The sequence below is a fragment of the Oscarella lobularis genome, chromosome 12, assembly GCF_947507565.1.
Source record: "Oscarella lobularis chromosome 12, ooOscLobu1.1, whole genome shotgun sequence".
NCBI lineage: Eukaryota > Metazoa > Porifera > Homoscleromorpha > Homosclerophorida > Oscarellidae > Oscarella > Oscarella lobularis.
Window position 1 is genome coordinate 2,165,817 of NC_089186.1, and position 19,374 is coordinate 2,185,190.

At 46.6% G+C, this 19,374-nt stretch overlaps 10 protein-coding genes and 2 long non-coding RNA genes across 13 annotated transcripts; 6 read left to right on the forward strand and 6 right to left on the reverse strand.

Annotated features, from left to right (window-relative positions):
- Positions 1-15: 15 nt before the first annotated feature.
- LOC136194279 (transcription factor NF-E2 45 kDa subunit-like) lies at positions 16-1,801 on the reverse strand. The gene is made up of 2 exons (XM_065983356.1): positions 1,664-1,801; positions 16-1,602 (listed from the first exon to the last, which is right to left on the reverse strand). The coding sequence occupies exons 1-2, from the start codon at positions 1,733-1,735 to the stop codon at positions 253-255; spliced, it is 1,422 nt and encodes a 473-aa protein (XP_065839428.1). The 5' UTR covers positions 1,736-1,801; the 3' UTR covers positions 16-252.
- Positions 54-2,385, forward strand: LOC136194294 (uncharacterized). Its single transcript, XR_010671602.1, has 2 exons — positions 54-2,114; positions 2,222-2,385. It is a non-coding gene; the product is annotated as an uncharacterized lncRNA (long non-coding RNA).
- On the reverse strand, positions 2,296-4,177 carry LOC136194281 (receptor-interacting serine/threonine-protein kinase 2-like). The gene is made up of 8 exons (XM_065983359.1): positions 3,889-4,177; positions 3,528-3,843; positions 3,322-3,479; positions 3,222-3,271; positions 3,012-3,161; positions 2,842-2,946; positions 2,721-2,786; positions 2,296-2,670 (listed from the first exon to the last, which is right to left on the reverse strand). Exons 1-8 carry the CDS (start codon positions 4,047-4,049, stop codon positions 2,402-2,404), a joined length of 1,275 nt encoding a protein of 424 aa, XP_065839431.1. The 5' UTR covers positions 4,050-4,177; the 3' UTR covers positions 2,296-2,401.
- Positions 4,178-4,218: 41 nt separating this feature from the next.
- On the forward strand, positions 4,219-5,037 carry LOC136194291 (putative gamma-glutamylcyclotransferase CG2811). The gene is made up of 2 exons (XM_065983372.1): positions 4,219-4,523; positions 4,603-5,037. Exons 1-2 carry the CDS (start codon positions 4,335-4,337, stop codon positions 4,969-4,971), a joined length of 558 nt encoding a protein of 185 aa, XP_065839444.1. The 5' UTR covers positions 4,219-4,334; the 3' UTR covers positions 4,972-5,037.
- Positions 4,979-8,488, reverse strand: LOC136194270 (DNA replication licensing factor MCM6-like). Its single transcript, XM_065983340.1, has 20 exons — positions 8,343-8,488; positions 8,036-8,290; positions 7,820-7,982; positions 7,628-7,767; positions 7,460-7,572; positions 7,343-7,406; positions 7,215-7,296; positions 7,015-7,165; positions 6,823-6,964; positions 6,627-6,768; positions 6,393-6,581; positions 6,271-6,345; positions 6,144-6,224; positions 6,044-6,091; positions 5,928-5,994; positions 5,782-5,876; positions 5,619-5,727; positions 5,388-5,567; positions 5,199-5,332; positions 4,979-5,149 (listed from the first exon to the last, which is right to left on the reverse strand). The coding sequence occupies exons 1-20, from the start codon at positions 8,432-8,434 to the stop codon at positions 5,060-5,062; spliced, it is 2,412 nt and encodes an 803-aa protein (XP_065839412.1). The 5' UTR covers positions 8,435-8,488; the 3' UTR covers positions 4,979-5,059.
- On the reverse strand, positions 8,489-10,057 carry LOC136194283 (uncharacterized). The gene is made up of 6 exons (XM_065983361.1): positions 9,906-10,057; positions 9,512-9,856; positions 9,182-9,458; positions 9,020-9,123; positions 8,822-8,972; positions 8,489-8,776 (listed from the first exon to the last, which is right to left on the reverse strand). Exons 1-6 carry the CDS (start codon positions 10,010-10,012, stop codon positions 8,537-8,539), a joined length of 1,224 nt encoding a protein of 407 aa, XP_065839433.1. The 5' UTR covers positions 10,013-10,057; the 3' UTR covers positions 8,489-8,536.
- A 217-nt stretch (positions 10,058-10,274) lies between these two features.
- Positions 10,275-11,566, forward strand: LOC136194171 (deoxynucleoside kinase-like). Its single transcript, XM_065983227.1, has 7 exons — positions 10,275-10,425; positions 10,482-10,556; positions 10,609-10,662; positions 10,712-10,801; positions 10,856-10,929; positions 10,976-11,064; positions 11,118-11,566. The coding sequence occupies exons 1-7, from the start codon at positions 10,369-10,371 to the stop codon at positions 11,453-11,455; spliced, it is 777 nt and encodes a 258-aa protein (XP_065839299.1). The 5' UTR covers positions 10,275-10,368; the 3' UTR covers positions 11,456-11,566.
- On the reverse strand, positions 10,618-13,604 carry LOC136194170 (uncharacterized). 2 transcript variants are annotated; one of them, XM_065983225.1, is made up of 6 exons: positions 13,117-13,604; positions 12,622-13,056; positions 12,545-12,572; positions 11,123-11,765; positions 10,704-10,772; positions 10,618-10,669 (listed from the first exon to the last, which is right to left on the reverse strand). In XM_065983225.1, the coding sequence occupies exons 1-4, from the start codon at positions 13,591-13,593 to the stop codon at positions 11,488-11,490; spliced, it is 1,218 nt and encodes a 405-aa protein (XP_065839297.1). In that variant the 5' UTR covers positions 13,594-13,604; the 3' UTR covers positions 10,618-10,669; positions 10,704-10,772; positions 11,123-11,487. The 2 variants fall into 2 exon arrangements, with proteins under 2 accessions (XP_065839297.1, XP_065839298.1); XM_065983226.1 differs by lacking the exons at positions 10,618-10,669; positions 10,704-10,772 and adding an exon at positions 10,959-11,051.
- Positions 13,605-13,715: 111 nt separating this feature from the next.
- On the forward strand, positions 13,716-14,588 carry LOC136193554 (uncharacterized). Its single transcript, XR_010671376.1, has 4 exons — positions 13,716-13,882; positions 13,936-14,089; positions 14,143-14,193; positions 14,240-14,588. It is a non-coding gene; the product is annotated as an uncharacterized lncRNA (long non-coding RNA).
- A 1,119-nt stretch (positions 14,589-15,707) lies between these two features.
- LOC136193906 (vacuolar protein sorting-associated protein 72 homolog) lies at positions 15,708-17,619 on the reverse strand. Its single transcript, XM_065982916.1, has one exon. The coding sequence runs from the start codon at positions 16,736-16,738 to the stop codon at positions 15,740-15,742; it is 999 nt and encodes a 332-aa protein (XP_065838988.1). The 5' UTR covers positions 16,739-17,619; the 3' UTR covers positions 15,708-15,739.
- Positions 16,944-18,011, forward strand: LOC136193908 (acyl-CoA desaturase 1-like). The gene has a single exon (XM_065982918.1). The coding sequence runs from the start codon at positions 16,996-16,998 to the stop codon at positions 17,911-17,913; it is 918 nt and encodes a 305-aa protein (XP_065838990.1). The 5' UTR covers positions 16,944-16,995; the 3' UTR covers positions 17,914-18,011.
- Positions 18,012-18,270: 259 nt separating this feature from the next.
- On the forward strand, positions 18,271-19,372 carry LOC136193907 (acyl-CoA desaturase 1-like). The gene has a single exon (XM_065982917.1). It carries the CDS (start codon positions 18,328-18,330, stop codon positions 19,246-19,248), a length of 921 nt encoding a protein of 306 aa, XP_065838989.1. The 5' UTR covers positions 18,271-18,327; the 3' UTR covers positions 19,249-19,372.
- The last annotated feature ends 2 nt before the right edge of the window (positions 19,373-19,374 follow it).

Genomic DNA, 19,374 nt, shown 5'->3' on the forward strand with positions numbered 1-19,374 from the left:
CGACCGCAAAACGAATGCATCACAATACATCAAATTTAGCTACAAAAGTGGCTAAGCTACAAAGCAAGAGCCTAACAGGTAAAGGGCAATAGCAAAATCACCCTCTACCATATTAGCACCCTAAAATTTCCTAAACCCAGCCAATTCCATCTACAAAACCATACCAAGCAAAATCAATATCGGTTTTATAAACGAATTGACGTACACGCATCTACTATCCTATATATATATACACAGTTAATTATCGAAATTCTAAGCAATAACGGCCAAGTGTCCATCTTCGTCTCCGCTTGCGCTGAGATTGGGCATGACGAAGAGGCGTCCATCTTCGGCCTTATCCAAAGCCAATTGATCAATATTGAGCTTCAGTCCAGAGCCATACTTCACCTTCTCCAAAATGAATCGGGTGAGTGACTCCGTCTTCGATTTGTAGATCTCGAGTTCTTTCGCCAAGAGATCTCGTTCTTCCGCCACCTTATCCTTTTTCGCTTTCAACTCGTCGACCTCCTTCTCCAACTCCGATATCGTGTCCATCTTGCGCTTGCGACAATTGCGCGCCGCCACCTTATTCTTCCCGCGTCGACGCGTCTCCTTAATCAACGATATCTCCGCCTCGGTCAACTTCGATTGATAGAGCAGGCGATTCAACTCGTGAACGGGCATGTCGACCACTTCGCGTTCCGTCAACGCCATCCCGTTGCCGAGGTGAATCACGTTGCTTCCGAACGCCTTGGGCTCTTTATCGATGGGCGGCGGAACGCTATCGTTTAGTTTATACGCCGGGGGCGGGGACGGGGATCTTGCGAGGGCTTTTACGAGTTGCATTGGGCTTTCGTTGCCGCCGCCGCCTCCGCGGGTTGACACGTGACTTTGACTATTGGTCTTTCGTAATGTATTCTGTAGGAGATTGTCTTTGGATTTCCATTTGGATTTGAGTGGAGGCGGCGAGTGCTTCGGCGTCGGCGACGTTTCCGGGTCGACGACGCTGCCGCCGCCGCTGGTGGGCGACCACGTGGCAAAGAGCCCCTGCAAATCGTCGTTGTGGAAAATCTGCGGATTCGTGACGTCAGGTGTTGGGTTCCCGGATGAAGGTGGACTGGGCACGCCCATCGACGAGTGACTCTGGACGTCCATGTGACTACTCTGCGGCGACCCGACGGAGCCATCCGGGAACGCGGAAGCGAGAGACGTGACCGCGTCACTGCCACCGGCTTTGACGATTAACTCCTTGTAGGCGAGACAATGAGGACAATTGGGTTCGGGGCACACGTCGAGAACGCTTTCGGGCGCTTTCGTCGCCGCCGTCGCCGTCGGCGCCGCGTTGTTATGAGACGGACTAATTTGTTGGGGTTCCGATACATCCGGTTGCGACGATTCCGTCGCGGCGGCGAACATTCCGAAGTGCGATTCCGTCGATTTGCTCGTCGATTCGATCGACGTCGTGTAGAAATCGAGAAAGGCGTCGAGATCGTCGAAGGGGAAGTCGTTGGGCGCGGCGACGCCGCCCGAGGCGCCGGACGTCGGAAGAATTGTGCTTTGCTTTGCACCTTTGCCCGTCGCCGCGACGCCGCCTGTTGGGTTTGTCGTCGAAAGGTCAAGGGGCTATGTGGGAGAGGTTTCGATCAGAAAATCGATCGTGGCTTCGTCGCAGTTTTTTTTTTACCTGGTAAGGAAACGAGGCCAGACCGCTCTGGCGGAACATTGAGCGTTGAATTGATTCGTGATCGAGAACCATTGTCGTTGCTATGAAGATTCTCAGACAGACTCACTTGTACGAGCCGAGGGATGAGCAGATACTGAGCTACCGACGATGACTCAGCAAACTTTATTACTCTGAAAGAATGATGTCATGTTACCAGGTTTAGGATATCCGGGAAGTGTGAAGAAAGATCTGGATTGGTGCGGCGGGTATTGACGTCAGCGTAGCGTAATTGAGACGTCATCGCATGCTTCGGTTGATATGTACCCGAGAATGCCAGGCGGTGCGAGCGACGACGAATTGTACCGTAGAGCTCAAAAGCTCAGTCGCGGCGCGCTGAAACAGAGCAGATCGAACGCGGGAGGAAAGAATTACGTCGTCGGCGGCATCCTGCTTGCCGCAGTAACGGGTATTTGTATCCTTTCGTGCAAATTCTATTGCAAATTGATGGGCGGGCCAGAAATGGGAGCCGGATGTTGATTTAACCTTTCCTTGACCCCACGCGACTGTCTCTTGCACCAGACGCTTACACAATCATGTCGGTGAAGCAGGAAGCGTTTTTCGACATTGACGATTTCGACAAGAAGGCGAACTCGTTGAAATAAAAACAAACCCTTTAGAATAATAATAAAAATGCCGTTAGAGTACCAATTTTTTTTCGAAAATTCAAAAAGACCATTATCCGATCCCCGGATGCAGACGTCACTTAGGTAGAAATTTCTCGTAAAGATTCGGCTGACGATTTTTGAGAGCGAGTAGAAATAATCGAAATATTTCCTCACCGCGAAGTTCCATGAACTTGAGAAGTTCTTTCGCTCCATCTCGGCGATTTTTCTCGCATTCGATTTTCTGACGATCAGATGACGTCATTTCCGTTTCCTTGGCCCTGGGATACATGAAGTACAGAACTGGAGTAGGGTCAAGCTTGTCCAGAATCTCTTCCCAGTGTTTTCTCAGCAACGACCCGAACTCTAACAACATTTATCCATTTATCGATGTATTTAGTCATTAGCGATTTCACCCTTGGTATTTATTTCCCGGTGGATGCTATCCCCAGCTAGCGGCGGTGCCCTTTCCGCCGCCGCAGCTTAAAGTATATCCTAATTTGAATTGGAAATCTTGACCCTTCCAGGTACACGTACCTTCCACTTCCGCTGGCTTTGAAAGAACGCCTCCTCTTTTAGTGTACTGCACCCCCGCTCGACATTTCACTTCCGGCCACTTCGCTTCCAACGTGCGAGCGATTTCTGTTCAAGTATCAATTCGATTAGTATAATAAATTTATTTAGTTACGGTTGCTATTTGATTATACCTTGGAATGGGGGTCTTGTGTCCGGATGATGATCCCAGCAGACTTGAATCAAATCGTTCATTTGGAATCGAGCGTCGGCGTCGTTTTGACTGAGAGGAAGTCTCTTCTTCAACGTGATGACGTCCTGCACTATGTAATGATCCATTCCGTCTACGTTACGTACATGCATTGATTAATTATGTATCTATGTATTGAGAATGAGAGGGATACTTTCGTAGGGTTTCTTCAGTTCCGTCAGCTGCCACAATACTATTGCATAACTGAATTATTTTTTATGAGAATAAATAATCTAATAGTGTTTTCTGCTTACCCGTATACGTCGACTTTTTCCGTGGTTTCGAACTCCTGATGGAATCGCTCTGGAGCTATAAAGGGAAGAGTCCCGGACGGATTACCGGGGCCCCGTTCCGACTTCCGGGTTGTCTGGCTCGAAATGCCCCTCACTTTGGCCAACCCAAAGTCAGATAACTATAAGAAAATAATCAATAAAAAGATACATATATAAAATATATTTACCTTGGCGTGATACTCATGTCCTATCAATACGTTCGAACTTTTTAAATCTCTATGAACTATTGGCGGATCGAGCGAATGCAAGTACGTCATTCCCATGGCAACTTCGTACGCAATGACAAATCGAATATCCCATCGTCTCATACCCGGATGCTCGTCGAGACAATCGCAAATCAGACGATCGAGATTATACGGGACGTACTCCAAGACGAGAGCGTAATGTCTCGGATGAACGCAGATTCCGTGCAATCGAACGACATTTGGATGATAGTGAAGATATTGAAGAACGGACGCCTCTTTCTTAAAGCCGCCTTCTTGTCTGCAAATATCGATGTGCATTTGATTTTTTTCCGGGGTTTTTTACTGTGCGTTGAGTCGCTGGGGCGTCGTGAGCAATTTCAGGGCCACCGTTTCGTTTGTGTCTGTTCGCTGTGCTCGATAGACGTTGCCGAATTCGCCTCGACCTATAAAGTCGGTCGTTTCGTCGTAGACGAGCTCTTCTTGCCGAAAGAGTTTCGGGTTCATTGTTTATCCGGGCTAGAAGCCGCGTCTCACGCACGTGACAACGCGCGGTTTCCTGCAAGCGGATGCTTTCATTGGACTATCTAATTAGTAAGAAAGCTTGTCGGCGACTATATATAGATTAAAGAGGATGATTTTTTCATGTGGTGAGAGCGGACGACAAACGAAGAACAATTCGCCGTGTCAAAGAAGCCGGAACCGATATCAACAAAGTAGGCGTGAACCAATTAGCTACACCTCCTCCACAGGATCCGGCGCACAGGATCTCGATCATACCACTAATTGCGAATGCATCGCGTTTTCGTCTACGGAACTTTAAAGCGCGGCCAACGCAACAACGCATGGCTCACGAATCCAGCGCACGGCGCGTCGCAATTCGTCGACGCGGCAACAACTCGCGATCCCTATCCCCTAATCGCCTATCCTCCCTTCAGCATCCCCTTCCTGCTCGACGCGATCAATCATCCCAACGCAAAGGCAAGACATAGGGGGGAAGCACGCGCGCGAGAAAGAAAAACGTAAAATGAGACCCGGCTGGGGGCGTGTCTCTACTTAGAGAGTCCACGGCGAGATATATGACGTCAACGACGCCATGTTGGCGTCGCTAGACATGCTCGAATTCGAAGGGGATTGGTACAGTCGCTCGCCAATCGACGTCGTTCGAACGAGCGACGGCACGACGACGTCGACGACGAGTTGCATGACTTACATGCTTCGCGACTTCGATTCGCGTCTTTTGGATATGAATTTCGTCGATTCGTACGACGAAGCGAAAGCGCCCGTTCTACGACCTCGACAACCGAGTCAAGTCGTCGACGTGATGATGGAAACGCGAAAGAAACGACTCGGCGAAGACGCGACGGAAGTGAGACGAAATCTCAGCGAAAGAATGGAAGCGCTACTTCGAAAAATACAGAAGAAATAGAATCCGAGACGGTTTTTTTCTCCCACGTGCGATTTTAATTGATATTAAACAGCAAAATTATGTTAATCCATGAGACCCCCGTTGCTTCCTATTCGAGAACGAAATTGGGATGAACTACCAAATAGGGATCCTCCGAGTCCAATTCGTCTCCTTCCTCGATTCTCAAAAGCACGTTATCCTGCACACAAAAAATTAATTAATTAATTAATTAATTATTTATTTATTACGTTTGTGATGAGTCGTTCTATGACTCTTTCGACCAACGCCTTTTTTATGATTAAATCCTCTTCGCTTTCCAATTCTTCTTCCATTTCCTTGAGGTACCAATTGACGAGAGCACTTCTCTTCACGGCACCGTACTCTAGAAACAAGATAAGACTATCTATTAATTATTTATTTATTGATTTCTTTGTGACCTCCTTCGCCGTGTTCTTCTTCGCGTCTACAATGTCCCACTAAGAGTCTCGCCATTTTTTCGTATTCCTCGAAAGTGATGCTCGTCGTCTTGGGTTGATATCTCTGCGATTTCGGCTCGCTTTCTCCGTTGACGCCATCCTGTTCTCCGGCGACGACGTTTTCGCTCTCTTCGTCGTCCACTTGAAAAAAATAAATTTATTTATTAATTATTTAATCTGGGTTTTGTATACTGTTTTCTTCCTCTTGTTGGTCTTCGTCAAATTGAATATCCGGCGTCTCCACTCTCACAATGGATTTATTCAGAAGACGAAAAGCCTCTTTCACGTGTCTCGGAACCACCTAAACAAAAATAAAAAAATCTATAATTATAATCTGATGTCTTATACACTGTACCTCATCCTGGCAATGAATCTTTGCCATTGCCTCCGAGAGCCGAATCATGCTCTCCAACTGACGAACAGTGATTCTCCAAGACGATCTAGTTGCACCTAAGAAAATTAATCAATAAATATATTAATTCGGTGTTGGACTTTTTTTACCTGATGCGTCTCTCTGACGTAATCTCTTGTATTCCTCCACCATGTAATCCTGGGCAGTCACGCTAATCTGTATATTCAAAAATAGATTATATAATTCTCAATTTTTATCACTGCACCTTTGGCTGAAATTGCCTTGCGAAAACCATATAGCGTTGAATTTCTTCCTGCAGAAAAATCTCCAATTAAAAATTAATATGATTCGTTCTATGTTGATACCAATGAGTAGACTCTGTTGACGCTTTCCGAGCCCTTGCTGTGAAGTTCAATGATGCGACGAGCAATTGCGTAATCAGTCACCTGATCACGAATTAAATAATAAAATTATTGAATATATATTCAATACCTCATTGCAGTCGTCAACGAGAATAAAGAAGAGATCAAATCTGGACATGATCGGAGCACTCAGCGCAATATTTTGCTACAAAATCCCCAAATTAAATTAATCAATAATTATTGGTTTCTTACTCTGAGCGATCTGGATCGATCGTAATGACCTCCAATTGGATTTGCCGCCGCCAGGATGGAAGTGCGCGCGTTAAGCGTTGCCTTGACGCCCGCTTTGGTGATGGAGATCGTCTGCTGTTCCATTGCCTCGTGAATTGCCACTTGATCGCGCAAATCCATTTTATCGAATTCGTCAATACAGCAAACGCCCTAAATTAAAAAATAAATATCTTATATTGATATTGATATCTATACGTTGTCCGCCAGCATGAGAGCGCCCGCTTCGATGACGAATTCGTGCGAATCTTCGTCTCTTACGACGGCCGCTGTCAAACCGGCTGCCGTTGACGCTTTCCCGGATGTATAGACAGCACGTGGACTGAATTCTTCCACTTGCCTGATCAGGATTATTTAATCGGATTATATATTATAATTTTTTTTCTTTTCTTACTTTAGGAATTGACTTTTTGCTGTGCTTGGATCGCCCACGATGCAGACGTTGATATCACCGCGGAGGTGGGTCGCCTCTTCCGTTACCTTGGGAACGCCGCCAAAGAGCATCAACATGATTCCTCTCTTCACTTCATCGTTCCCTAAAATCAATAAATTAAATATTTTAATTTGAAATTTTGGGCTTTTTTACCGTGTATTGTTGGAAAGAGACTGTCGATTAAATTCTGATATAAATTCTTGTCTTTGGACATTTGATAGACGCGCTTCCACTCCTGTTCCGTCATCAATTTTTGTATGGCACCGGCACTCGTCTCTTCCCCAGTCAAATCCTTCCCACCAAACTAAAAATCAATAATTAAATAAGACAAATCATTTATATTTTATTATTACTGTTGGTTTTGTGGCTGCCACTGAGCACGCGAGAAAGGCAAGTCTATATGTAAGATCCCGTACACCCAGTGCTTTCAATCCCCTATAATGATTATTTGAATATAAATAATTGGTATTGGTGCACTCACGTGACTCCTTCGTGATCATATCCGGCTCCAGCTCTCTGTCTTCCAGCACTTTCAGATCTTGCAACTGCAAAGATGTATTGAGATTATTAATTATTTATTTATTTATTTCTGATGTACCTGGTGTTTGTAATTGAGCCACGTCCGGGACAACAATCAGTGTTCCAGTGAAATCGCACTTGTCTCCGGCCTGCGCTTGTTCGACGCACTCGGATCGAAGTATCACTTCAAGTCTATATTATTAATTAATTAATTAATACTAATATTTAATCTTTTTCTTTCTCTCACGTTCTGGGTATGCTTCCTCTTGGCAATTCGCTCTGCGTCTCTTGGACTCTCGCCTTTTGAAAATCAACAAATTGCGACGCGTCCACGTCCAGCTGAAAACGCTTCCGGTTCGAACATACGGAATTCGAGCAAACACTCGGCTAAAAAATTAAATTTAAGATATTAATTTATTAATTTATTTATTGCTATTACCTGTGTAAATTTGAACTGCTGCTCGACATCCCGGATAACAGCCTGACATTCCAAACATTGAAACGTCGCCACGACGAGTTCCGGATGAACGGGATGAGTCCGAACAACCTGGCCACTAATTCGCAACAGCGAGCCAATTTTCTGCGTAGCCAAGTCACGAATTCTATATAAAAATACAATGGCGCGCAAATCTGCGTAGAATCTACGCAATCTTACTTGTGTCGTGCAGGAAGTTCGTCGAAAGCGACGTAATACTCCTTATTCGCCGGCAATTGGCCGTTATCTTTACCGTAGTTGCGTACGGCTCGACAGAGATACGGGAACGTGCGATAATAGTCGTCTTGGATCGTGTTCGCTAGTTGCGTGTTCCACGCTTCGACGTCGACGAACGACACGGTTAGCGTGTTGCGTTCGGGCCGATTCAGCTCTTGGACTTTCGCTAGATACTTCGGTTCGCCGTCGATGTGGAATCTGCGAACTTCCTTGTAGGGAATTTCGCGCGCGCGCTTTCTCGCTCGCTCACTGTTCGAGAAAGTCTTGGAAGCGCTTCTGAATGCTTTCGGCGAACTGGTCGCGCACCAGTTGCGTTCCGATGTGGCGATCCGCTACGTCCATGGGCGGCGCGGGAAAAGAACGCGGGAAATAGCACGTGGGGTGTAAAACTACCCGTAACCGAGAAACGCCCGGATAAAAATATATTTTAGTACTAGTGTTTCTCTATGCTTCTTTGTATACAACCGGTGCCCTGACTGGTCTGTCTAATAGTCGAACGACGGGAGATCCTGCGTGTAGTGTACCGCTACCATGGTTACCATCCTCTTTTGCTTGTCCCAAAGGGTAGAGTCGTCGTTCCGCGGAAACGATTCCCTCACCCGGAGAATTACGTCCAACGGAACCGGCCTTGACTTTATCGCCTTCCCGGATGATTACACCAGGCGCAGCGTCAATAGAATCAATCTGAAATAATTAATAAATAATGATAATTTAATTGGATAGGTGTACCAAGGTTTTATGCACGGATTGATTGGATACTCTTGCGAGACTCGACGACTGACTTGGATTCGATTCTGAAAGACTTTGCTTTGAAAATTGTTGAGGTACTGAAGTCCGTCTATCTGGGATGGGATTCAACACGGAAAACTTAGTCGAAATCCTACAAAAAAATAATAAAAAATTAAAATATATTTATTTTGGAATCACCTGTGAGAAGGAAAACGAGATGGATTCAATTTGACGGCATTGAGAACATTCCCTCTACTATCATAGACAACTTGTTTGGGACCAGGCGGACGACCCATTTGAACCTGAATAAAAAATCGAAAAATAATAAAAAAGGAATCAATGATTTATTAATGGACTTGCTCTGAGTATAGATCTTGATGCGTGGAGTGGTTGATTGGCCCGTTGCTCTAGTACTGTCATTTGCGTTGCCGTTTCGCTGCCATGGTAATCCTTTGTCGTTTTCTTTTCCACGTCATCGTCAACTTTTTTTCGAATCGTTTTCTTGAGTTTTTTGGCGTTTTTTGATGCAATCTTCTTCAAAACAGATCCTCTATCCATCCCATCAAAATCATTGACCAATTCCTCAACACAATCTTTCTCCAAATCAACACCACAACCACGAGAAATCAAATCAAAACTAATAACAAAATAAATAGGAAAAATTCAATATTATTTTTCATTATTATTTACCGTTCTTCTTCTTTCTCTTCTTTGATTTTTTCTTCCCTAGCAACCGCCTTTCTCCTAATCGTCTTAGGAACGACTCCCCTTGCCCACGAATCCGTTTCCGGTGCTTCGGGTTCCTCGTCTTCTTGCCAATTGACGTCCACTTCCGTGTTCAATTCGCCTTCGTCGCGTTCGAGAAATTGCCATTCGACGATTTGTTCGACGATTTCGCGCGCCCATTCGACTGTGTAGGGATAAACGAGTCGTTCGATTTCCCGGCTGTAGACGAGATCCCACGCTGAGAAGACTAGATCGTCGAGAATTTCGGCGACCACGTCTGCGTTTGACTCGTTTTCTAATAATTCGGTCCTGGGAGAGAGGGTGGAGTCGAAAACAAATGCGATTTCGTTCGGTTTACCAGTCGTTTTCGGTAAATCGACCCGGAACGACTTCTCTTACGGGTGGAGGACAGGGGACGGCGGCCGGCGGAGCTTTTTCTCGCACTCCCGACTTCGATTTGTTCATTTCCTGGTTAGAAAGCGAGGTCTTTGCAGAACTACACGGGTGGCCTTAGTAACGGCCAACAACGCATGCTCCGACAAAACGCCCGGAAACACAATACATGGCGCGAGAACAACGAGCTCGTCTAAGATCACATGAAAATTCAGCACGAATATTTTCAACCAACCAGAGAGCTATTGCTCGTCTGAAGGGTTTATTATCCGTGGATAGACAGATCATAGATGGACAGATCAGGTGCACCTCGCGCATGCGCCGTTTTGAACAAGCAAGTCGGCGCGAAATTTCGTCAATCCTTCGTTCTCTCGCAACGAAGCTCGTTCTTTTCGCAGCAAGTATTCCTATTCGGAACAATTACAACTATGATTGGCATTCGCGACGTCGAAGTCGACTTCAAAGAACCGAATCAGAAGTTCAAGGTTCGAATTCGGAATTTGACACGTCGCGAAAAGCTAGGCGTCATCGCGCGCAATAGATTGCCATAGAAGGCAACATAGCGAGTGGCAAATCGACTCTACTGAACCATTTCGCGACGAAAGAAGACGCAGAAGTAAGAAACTCAAAAAATTGATATTACGGCAGACACCTAATTGCAACTATAGGCCGCGTTCGAGCCGGTAGACAAGTGGCAGGACGTCGGAGGCAAAAATCTGCTGGTAATCTCTAATTAATAATATTTATTTATTTATTTATTTACCTCTCAAGGGTTTGATGTACGAGGATAAGGAACGATGGTCGTTCATGTTTCAGTCCTACGTTCTTCTCACTATGATGGAAGTCCATTGTAAGGATCAGGTATTAAAGAAAATAATTAATTAAAGATTAAATAAATTATGAGTCTCTCTCTAGACTAAGCCCCTTTATATGTTGGAACGAACTGCATACGGGGGTCGATATTGCTTCGTGGAAAATCTCCGCAAAAGGCAAAGCAGCCAATAAAATATTTTAAAATAATTAATTAATTATTAGTGGGTCTCTTGACTTGGCGGAGTACACTTGCTACACGGAATGGTTCGATTGGATAATGAAAACTCGTCGACCCCAACTCGATTTGATTGGTAAAATATAATCAATTAATCAAATTAATTAATTAATTAATTAATAATTTTAGTCTACCTGCGCACTTCCCCGGAAGTGTGCCACAGACGTCTTCGAGAACGCGCGCGAAATGAGGAAGTCTCCGTTTCCCTTGACTACCTCAAGTCCCTACACGATTGCTATGAAAATTGGCTTGGAAATCCCGACAATCACAGTTGGCATGGCAACTGCCCGGTCCTGATTTTGAACGGGGATCGCGACGTTCATTCGCACGCGAATCTTTTCGAAACGATGCGTGACGAAATTCTGGAAAATTTGGCCTATGAGAATCCCCTATGCCAAACCCCACCCACTACAAATTCAGTCGCTTTTCCGCTCGCCGGAAAAGTGAGACGAAATCTCGAACTTTAGCCAAAATAAATAAACAAAAACAAACAATATTTTTAATCTGATTGGGGTAGAATACTTTCCACTGTATCCAAAATCATTTCCAATCGAATAATGACGTCGATTCCCGTCGCGACGAACGATCCGACGCGCGTACGAATATTTCGCGACCACGCGCGCAGCAACGCCGCCTCCGCGTCGTCGATCTGATCGAGTCCAAGTTGACACAATCGATCGAGAAGCGCGTCGCTCAGCTGCTTGGGATGGTAGCGCGTTTCCAGCCAAACGCTGAGCAGTACAACGTACTCGCTCTTGTCAAACCCATCCTCAGTATCTATGAGTAATATTTATTTATGTAGGAGACAGGTTGTAGCCACTAAACAATAGAGGCGGGAGTTTCTAGTTTCTAAATAAGGAAGGCGAGAGTTCCTAGTTGCTAAACAATGAAGGCGAGAGTTTCTAGTTTCTAAACAATGAAGGCGAGAGTGCCTAGTTTCTAAACAATGAAGGCGAGAGTTCCTAGTTGCTAAACAATGAAGGCGAGAGTTTCTAGTTTCTAAATAAGGAAGGCGAGAGTTCCTAGTTGCTAAACAATGAAGGCGAGAGTTTCTAGTTGCTAAACAATGAAGGCGAGAGTTTCTAGTTTCTAAATAAGGAAGGCGAGAGTTCCTAGTTGCTAAACAATGAAGGCGAGAGTTTCTAGTTTCTAAACAATGAAGGCGAGAGTGCCTAGTTTCTAAATAAGGAAGGCGAGAGTTCCTAGTTGCTAAACAATGAAGGCGAGAGTTCCTAGTTGCTAAACAATGAAGGCGAGAGTGCCTAGTTTCTAAATAAGGAAGGCGAGAGTTCCTAGTTGCTAAACAATGAAGGTGAGAGTTCCTAGTTGCTAAACAATGAAGGCGAGAGTTCCTAGTTGCTAAACAATGAAGGCGAGAGTGCCTAGTTTCTAAATAAGGAAGGCGAGAGTTCCTAGTTGCTAAATAAGGAAGGCGAGAGTTTCTAGTTGCTACACAGTAGAGGCGCGAGGTCTGTAGTTGCTACACAGTAGAGGCGGTGCATGATAGGCAAGTGAGAGTCAGGGCCGGAGCAGAACACTGGGTATATAGCTTTTACCTGTTTTCTTTTCGCTTTCTTGTAGGTCCTAAATAAGTATTCTAATTAGAGTCTAGTCTGTGTATCCTTTGGCTCACTTCGACGTGTTTATTAAAACTAGTTATTAGACTATGAATCGTCTCTTTCGCCATTTCGCGTTTCAAATTCGTGTTTCCCGAGCAACAGTGCGCGAGCATGAGAACGACGTTCTTTTGATCTTCGTATGCTTGAACCGTCTCCTCTTTCTCCTTCAGCGTCCAACCGCGGCCTTTTCGCTTTCGATGATCTTCCTCTTTTTCGTCCATTATCAATTTTAATTCGTCGGGAGTTGCCGTCAGTACGGGAACGTTGTACGAATCAAAATAGATTAAATTTACTCGGGAGGCGATTTTTTGTACGAAAACCGCCACCCAGTGATTCGTAACACCTAATATAAAAGATAAAGAACTTTGGCTCTGTGAACGGAACCGATCTATGGACTCTTGCACGACTAAAACGTCGCTAACGTCACTTAGCAACGAACCATAGGCATACTAGAATAAATTAATTAATTTTAATTAAAATCAATAATATAATTTTTTAATTCTTCTTACCTGTAAGACTTGGATTTGACTGTTTGTGTCTAGCACTTGGGAGTCGTGTCTTAGCACGTGTTCCAAATACGTTCGTTCCATCAAGCCCGAACAGATATCCCGCTCGGTCCACGGCCACCAGTTGTTCTCTCGCGACGATCTTTCGAGGAGAAGTCGAATCGACGTCCAGTATCGACGCCAAAGGGGAAGGGATTGCGTTAGCGAAGCCGGGTTTCTTTCCTCGAGGCACCAGAGTATGTTGCGGAGGGCGTAGTGGCCGCAGTAGCCGCCTCGCTTCTGATCGACGCATCGCGGCTGGAGAACGAGCGTCTTTTCGCTCGATTCGAGTCGCGATATGATTTCAGCTTCCGGGCTTTCGGATAGAATCGTCGAAATGTCCGTCGCGAGAGGAAATTGCTCGATGTGCGAGCTAAAGAGTATATCGTCGACCATTTCGTCGACTAAGGTACGCATCTTCAGCGCAATATCCTCATCCATCGACGGAGAAATTCGCTATTCAACTCGCGCTAAGTACACGTGACATAACCTTGTGGACGACAAAGCCCCTTAGAGGGTATCTATACGGGACAGCGCTGCAATCACGTGTCAGATGACGTGTACATTGTGCAACGCCATTTTTCATCGTCCGCTTTCCTCGGAATCCTCGCATCTTTTCGCCGTTTTACGCTCGCGAAGGAACTTCTGCTGCATTTAAACAACGTTCCGATTGCGTCTTTAATCTTTCGAGACTTCGCGCGATCCCAACGAAGACAAATCGCCGATCTAAGTAAGTTGAAGTTTAGAAAGGGCTTTGGCGTTTCTATTGAGTTCTATTCCTAGGAGATAATGCTTCTCGAAAAAAGACTTCGTTTTTTAGTACGGGACGGCATGACACGTGTCGCGCTTTTTCTTCATCGCCCGCTTTCCTCGTGTCTTTCTCGCGTCTTTTCGCTGTTTCCGCGAGCGAAACGACCCTCTGTTGCTTTTAGACAATGTATGCTATCGTTTCGAATTTCTAGACTTCGTTCTTAGGACTTTTCATCGTAGAAACGACTCGCGTAGCGAAAGAAACCTAAAGAGCTTAAAAATGCACCTCTGGTAAGCGAAGAATTCCGAATGAAATGTATTTGTGCGTTTCCCTTAGATTGACGAGCTTCCCGTATCAAAATGAAAAAGACGTTATTTTTTACTGCATGGCATTTCGAAATTTTGTAGTGCATGCGCATTTGGGAGCGGGAGGGAAGAGAAAATCCGGGTTTGTACGTCGCGACGCTAGATTAGGCGCAATTTAGTTTAGGTGCTGTAGGGTCGCGTGGTCGCGTGCAGCTAGTACTCGCGTGCTAGTAGGTCGCGTGCGCGTGCTACTGTATATAGGGTCGCGTAGTGGTAGGGCAGGTAGGTTTAGCGTAGGGTAGGTTAGGTTAGCTAGGTGTAGAGTAGGCTAGCGTAGGGAAACCAGAAGCATGGTACAGACATTTTATTTCAATAAAAAATTTGAAAAAATTGACATAGTCTCTCTCTCACTTCAGGCAGTTTTTGTTGAAGAGGTCATGCCCAGGACCCCAAGAGCAGTTTTTTGAAGGGGTCTTGCTCAGGACCCGTATGAGCAGTTTTTTGACGGGTCTTGCTCAGGACCTGTATGAGCAGTTTTTTGACGGGTCTTGCTCAGGACCCGTATGAGCAGTTTTTTGACGGGTCTTGCTCAGGACCCGTATGAGCAGTTTTTTGACGGGTCTTGCTCAGGACCCCGGATTTCCTACAAAAAACAAGCAATTAATTAGAAATAATTTCTGTGGCGTACCTCATTCTTATGATATTCGAAACGATTCAGAAGCCTATTTCGAAGAACGCCGAGAGAAACTGTCATTCAGAAAAAAAAGTAGAAAACGCGCCGGGGCCCCTTTCGAGGAACATACGCATTCGAAGCTCGATTTCGACGAGGACCGTTGCATGAAAAGTCAGCGAGACCCCTTCGCGACGAAACAACAAACGCAACGCGTATAGGAGAGCGAAGAACGTTACAAAGAAGAGGTCTAAGCTGCTGAATCAGCTTCGCGACGTAAAATCGCGAAAAAGCGTTCCACGAGTCCGCGATCAGAACGCAATAGAAGAGTAGGACCAAAGGAGAAAGAGAAAAGGATAACGAACGACGAAGAGAAGCGAGTTCGTTCGAAAAGGGGCCCCTGGAATCAGCGCGCCCGAAATCGCTGCATAAACAACTCACCTGCAGTCCTGTAGTCTTCATAGTCGTTTCGCTGGCCGCTGTGAAGTGAAAAACACCCGAAAAAGAGGGAGAAACAGGAGCCGTGCACGTTGCAAGTTGAAACGTTGTGCGAATGATCACGTGGCTACGACCTCCCGGATACTCAAGTGATCCACTATATACGTCGAAAATTTATTAGGCAATTTCGCATACGATTAAAATCAAATATCATTTCATTACTTTTGTGGCGTAGTGACTTCAAGTGACGCAAGTGCAGAGGCTAGTTTTGATGGAGAAACGCTCACATTAGCCCCAAGGGCCATTCTCCTGAGGCGTAGTCATGGGAACGGGAAGGGTAGACGAAAACGACGCCAGCGTACAGGAATCGACGAAGAAGAGGCAACCTCACTGAAAAAAGATCCCAAAAATGTGTTTAATTAATTAAATCACTGTATTTGTATTCGTTTTAAAATGCCTAGCAGCCGTCGTCATATTACGTATTCGGTCCTTGTTCACCAGCACGCCGAGCGAACCTCGACTATGATACTGCCTTATGATTCTAAACGCTTGCACGTTCGCATAGGGCATACCGGTAAGCGGATCCTTATAACGAGCCGGCAAACCGGTCACAACGCAATGATCGCGCGAAACCTCGACGGGTTTATCACGTGGGAAATAATCGAACGTGTCGACGTCACAAAACGTCACGAAATTACGCGAATGCGGCGGCAACGACTCCTCCCCCTCTACGTCATCTCCCATGGAGACGGATTGCGATCGAATATACGGGCCCTCTATGCAGTGTTTTTTTACTATTGACTTAGCGCGCTTTCTCTCTTCTTCCAATTGGATATAGACGTTCAACGAGGCGAGATTTTCCTCCTCAGTCACTTTGGCCTGTTCGAGCAACTCTTCCTGGGACATTTTCACGGCGACAATGCGTCGTTTTGGCGTTCGACTTTGTCTTTTCACTTCGTCGATTTCGAGTCGAACTTTTAACGCTTCGCTGTTTTCTTTCACCGAGGTGCGTGCCGACTTTCTACGACGTCCCGTATGCTCTCTGTCGTCGTCGTCTTCGTCGTCGGTGTCGTCGCCCATGACGACGACTCTCTGTTTTGGTTTTCTCTTTTTTGGAGGTGGCGCCTTCTTTGGGGGTCCCGACGCCTTTTTTCGCATGTACGACGGTACGGGCTTCTTCTTTGGACGCTTTTCCGTCTCTTCGTTGTCCGATGTCGGCTCTGCGCGCTCGTTTTCTGGGTTATCGAAGTCGGAATCGACCGAATCGCTCGAATCCGAGTCGTTTGAGTCGAATTCGTCGTCGTTTGGCTCCTCTTCGAAGCCTCCGAACGCCGTTTTGTAAAACTCGTCGTCGACTTCGTCCTGAACGAGCCGTCCCATGCGATTGCCGGCCGTCGAACGACGCGAACGTTGAGCAGCCATTTTTCCTCGATGTCCCGGAAGTACAGGCGCACGTGACAAGTACCCCGCACTTTTATCGAATCATCGAATTTGTATTTGGAACTGGGGGAGTCACCGCAAAGCAGTGCCAACCGCCCGCGACAAACTTGCATATGATTCGAAATCGTGTGACGAGAGCACCGGTAAATGAACAATGCGCAAGGCCCCTCCCACTAAGTTCACCTCATGTCATGTGAACAGCTAGCATCACGCCACTTGCACCACAAACTTTTTCGCGAATGGATTCGACGTCCGCTCCCACGTCCAATAAGCCTTATCGAGCTTCAATCGTATGGAGAAACGTCGCAGTCATGTCGATTCTGCACGCTTTCGCACTCTACGGCATCACGATCTTCCATCGACTTCGTTTCTACTCGATCGTCTTCGCCTGTCTCTACCATTTCGTCAGCGGACTCGGAGTGACGGCGGGCGTCCATCGTTTGTGGTCGCATCGCTGCTATCGCGCCACGCGCCCTCTTCGCGTCTTTCTCATGCTCGCGAACAGCATCGCCATGCAGAACTCGATCTACGTGTGGGTGCGCGATCATCGCGTCCATCACAAGTACACCGAAACGTCGGCCGATCCCCACGACGCGAAGCGCGGCTTTTTCTTCTCGCACATCGGCTGGCTTCTCGTGCGTAAGCACCCTGACGTCATCCAATACGGGAAACAGATCGACTTATCGGACATCGAAAACGATCCCGTAGTCATGTTCCAGCATCGACACTACACGGCAATCTCCTTGTTTATGAGTTTTGTCCTGCCTACCGTACTACCCGTCGTCCTGTGGAATGAGAACGCTTGGACGGCTTACTTTTGCGTGGGCGTGGTCCGTTACTTGTACACGCTCCACTCCACGTGGCTCGTCAACAGCGCCGCGCACATGTGGGGAATGCGTCCCTACGACAAAACGATTCAACCGCGCGAAAACTACTTCGTGAGTTGGTTCAGCCTGGGCGAGGGTTTTCACAATTATCATCACGTGTTTCCCTTCGACTATCGCACGAGCGAATTCGGTTCGGGAATTTTCAATCTGACGACTGGTTTCATTGAGACGTGCGTTCGACTCGGACTCGCCAGCCACTGTCGTCGGCCCACCGACGAGACGATAAAACGAAGGATCGAGAGAACGGGGAACATTTCTCTAGCGAACTAACACTTTAGCTACTACTATTGGGTCTCTTTTGTATGGGAATTTTCAACGCATAGACGCCTGTCTCTACTAGAAGAAGAATAAACGTCTCCCTAACAACATTAATATCTAACGCATGACTTTTGCAGGCAAAAAACGAATGCTTTTAGCGAGCATATTACGCATGGAAACCCTATCTCGTGTAGAAAAACTCGAACGCGAGGTAATCGTTAGGCAAAATGCAGTAAAGTGCTGTAGAAACATGCAAGTACAGTACTAAGTAGGAGTGACCCGATTACATAATTTTCTCCTAGGAGCTGCAAGATGATTGCAGCGTGCGCGTTAATTAAATTACAGTACGTAAGCGGAACGAGAAACAAAGCGTGCATACAGCGGCTCGCCCACTAACGATCCGTTTGCGCTAAGATTTTGGGGAAAATGGCGGACGTGTCGAAGTCGAAGCTTCCCCCGCCGTCGAACGAGCCGTTCAAAGCGTCTATCGTATGGTCGAACGTCATCATCTTCATTTTTCTGCACACCGGCGCGCTCTACGGGCTCCTAATCGTCGGAGAACTCCAGCTCTACTCATTCCTATTCGCCATGGTCTACGCCTTTCTCGGAGGGCTCGGAACGACGGCGGGGGCCCACCGCCTCTGGACGCATCGCTCCTATCGCGCGACGAAGCCCCTGCGCTTCGCTCTCATGATCTTCAACTCGATCGCCATGCAGAACTCGATCTACGTGTGGGCGCGCGATCATCGCGTCCATCACAAGCACACCGAAACGTCGGCCGATCCGCACAACTCGCGTCGCGGCTTCTTTTTCGCTCACATGGGCTGGCTCTTGCTGAAAAAGCATCCCGACGTCGCGAAGTACGGAAAAGAGATCGACCTATCGGATCTCGAGAACGATCGCATTGTCATGCTACAGAATCGACACTACGTCAAGTTCGGACTCTTTTTCTCGCTCATTCTGCCTACCGTTCTTCCCGTCGCGCTTTTGGGAGAGAGCGCGTGGAACGCGTATTTCTCCGTGGGCATGCTGCGCTATGCCTTCAGTCTCCACAGCACGTGGCTCGTGAACAGCGCCGCTCATATGTGGGGCATGCGTCCCTATGACGTCAACATCAATCCGCGCGAAAATTACCTCGTCAGTTGGCTGGCAATCGGCGAAGGCTTTCACAACTATCATCACTCGTTTCCCTACGATTATCGCACGAGCGAATTTGGACCAAGTCCTTTGAATATAACGACTTGTTTCATTGACATATGCGTTTGGTTGGGACTCGCCAGTCACTGTCGTCGACCCACCCAAGAGATGATTAGACGAAAGAAGGAGAAAACGGGACCTCCTGCCTAAACTGACATGACATCGTCATCTTATTCATTGTAGTGGTGTTTGCTTACCTAGTCTTTATTGCACGGTGACTGTTCACTAAATGTATATTATATATAATCCGTATGATTTTACTTTGAGATGAGAACT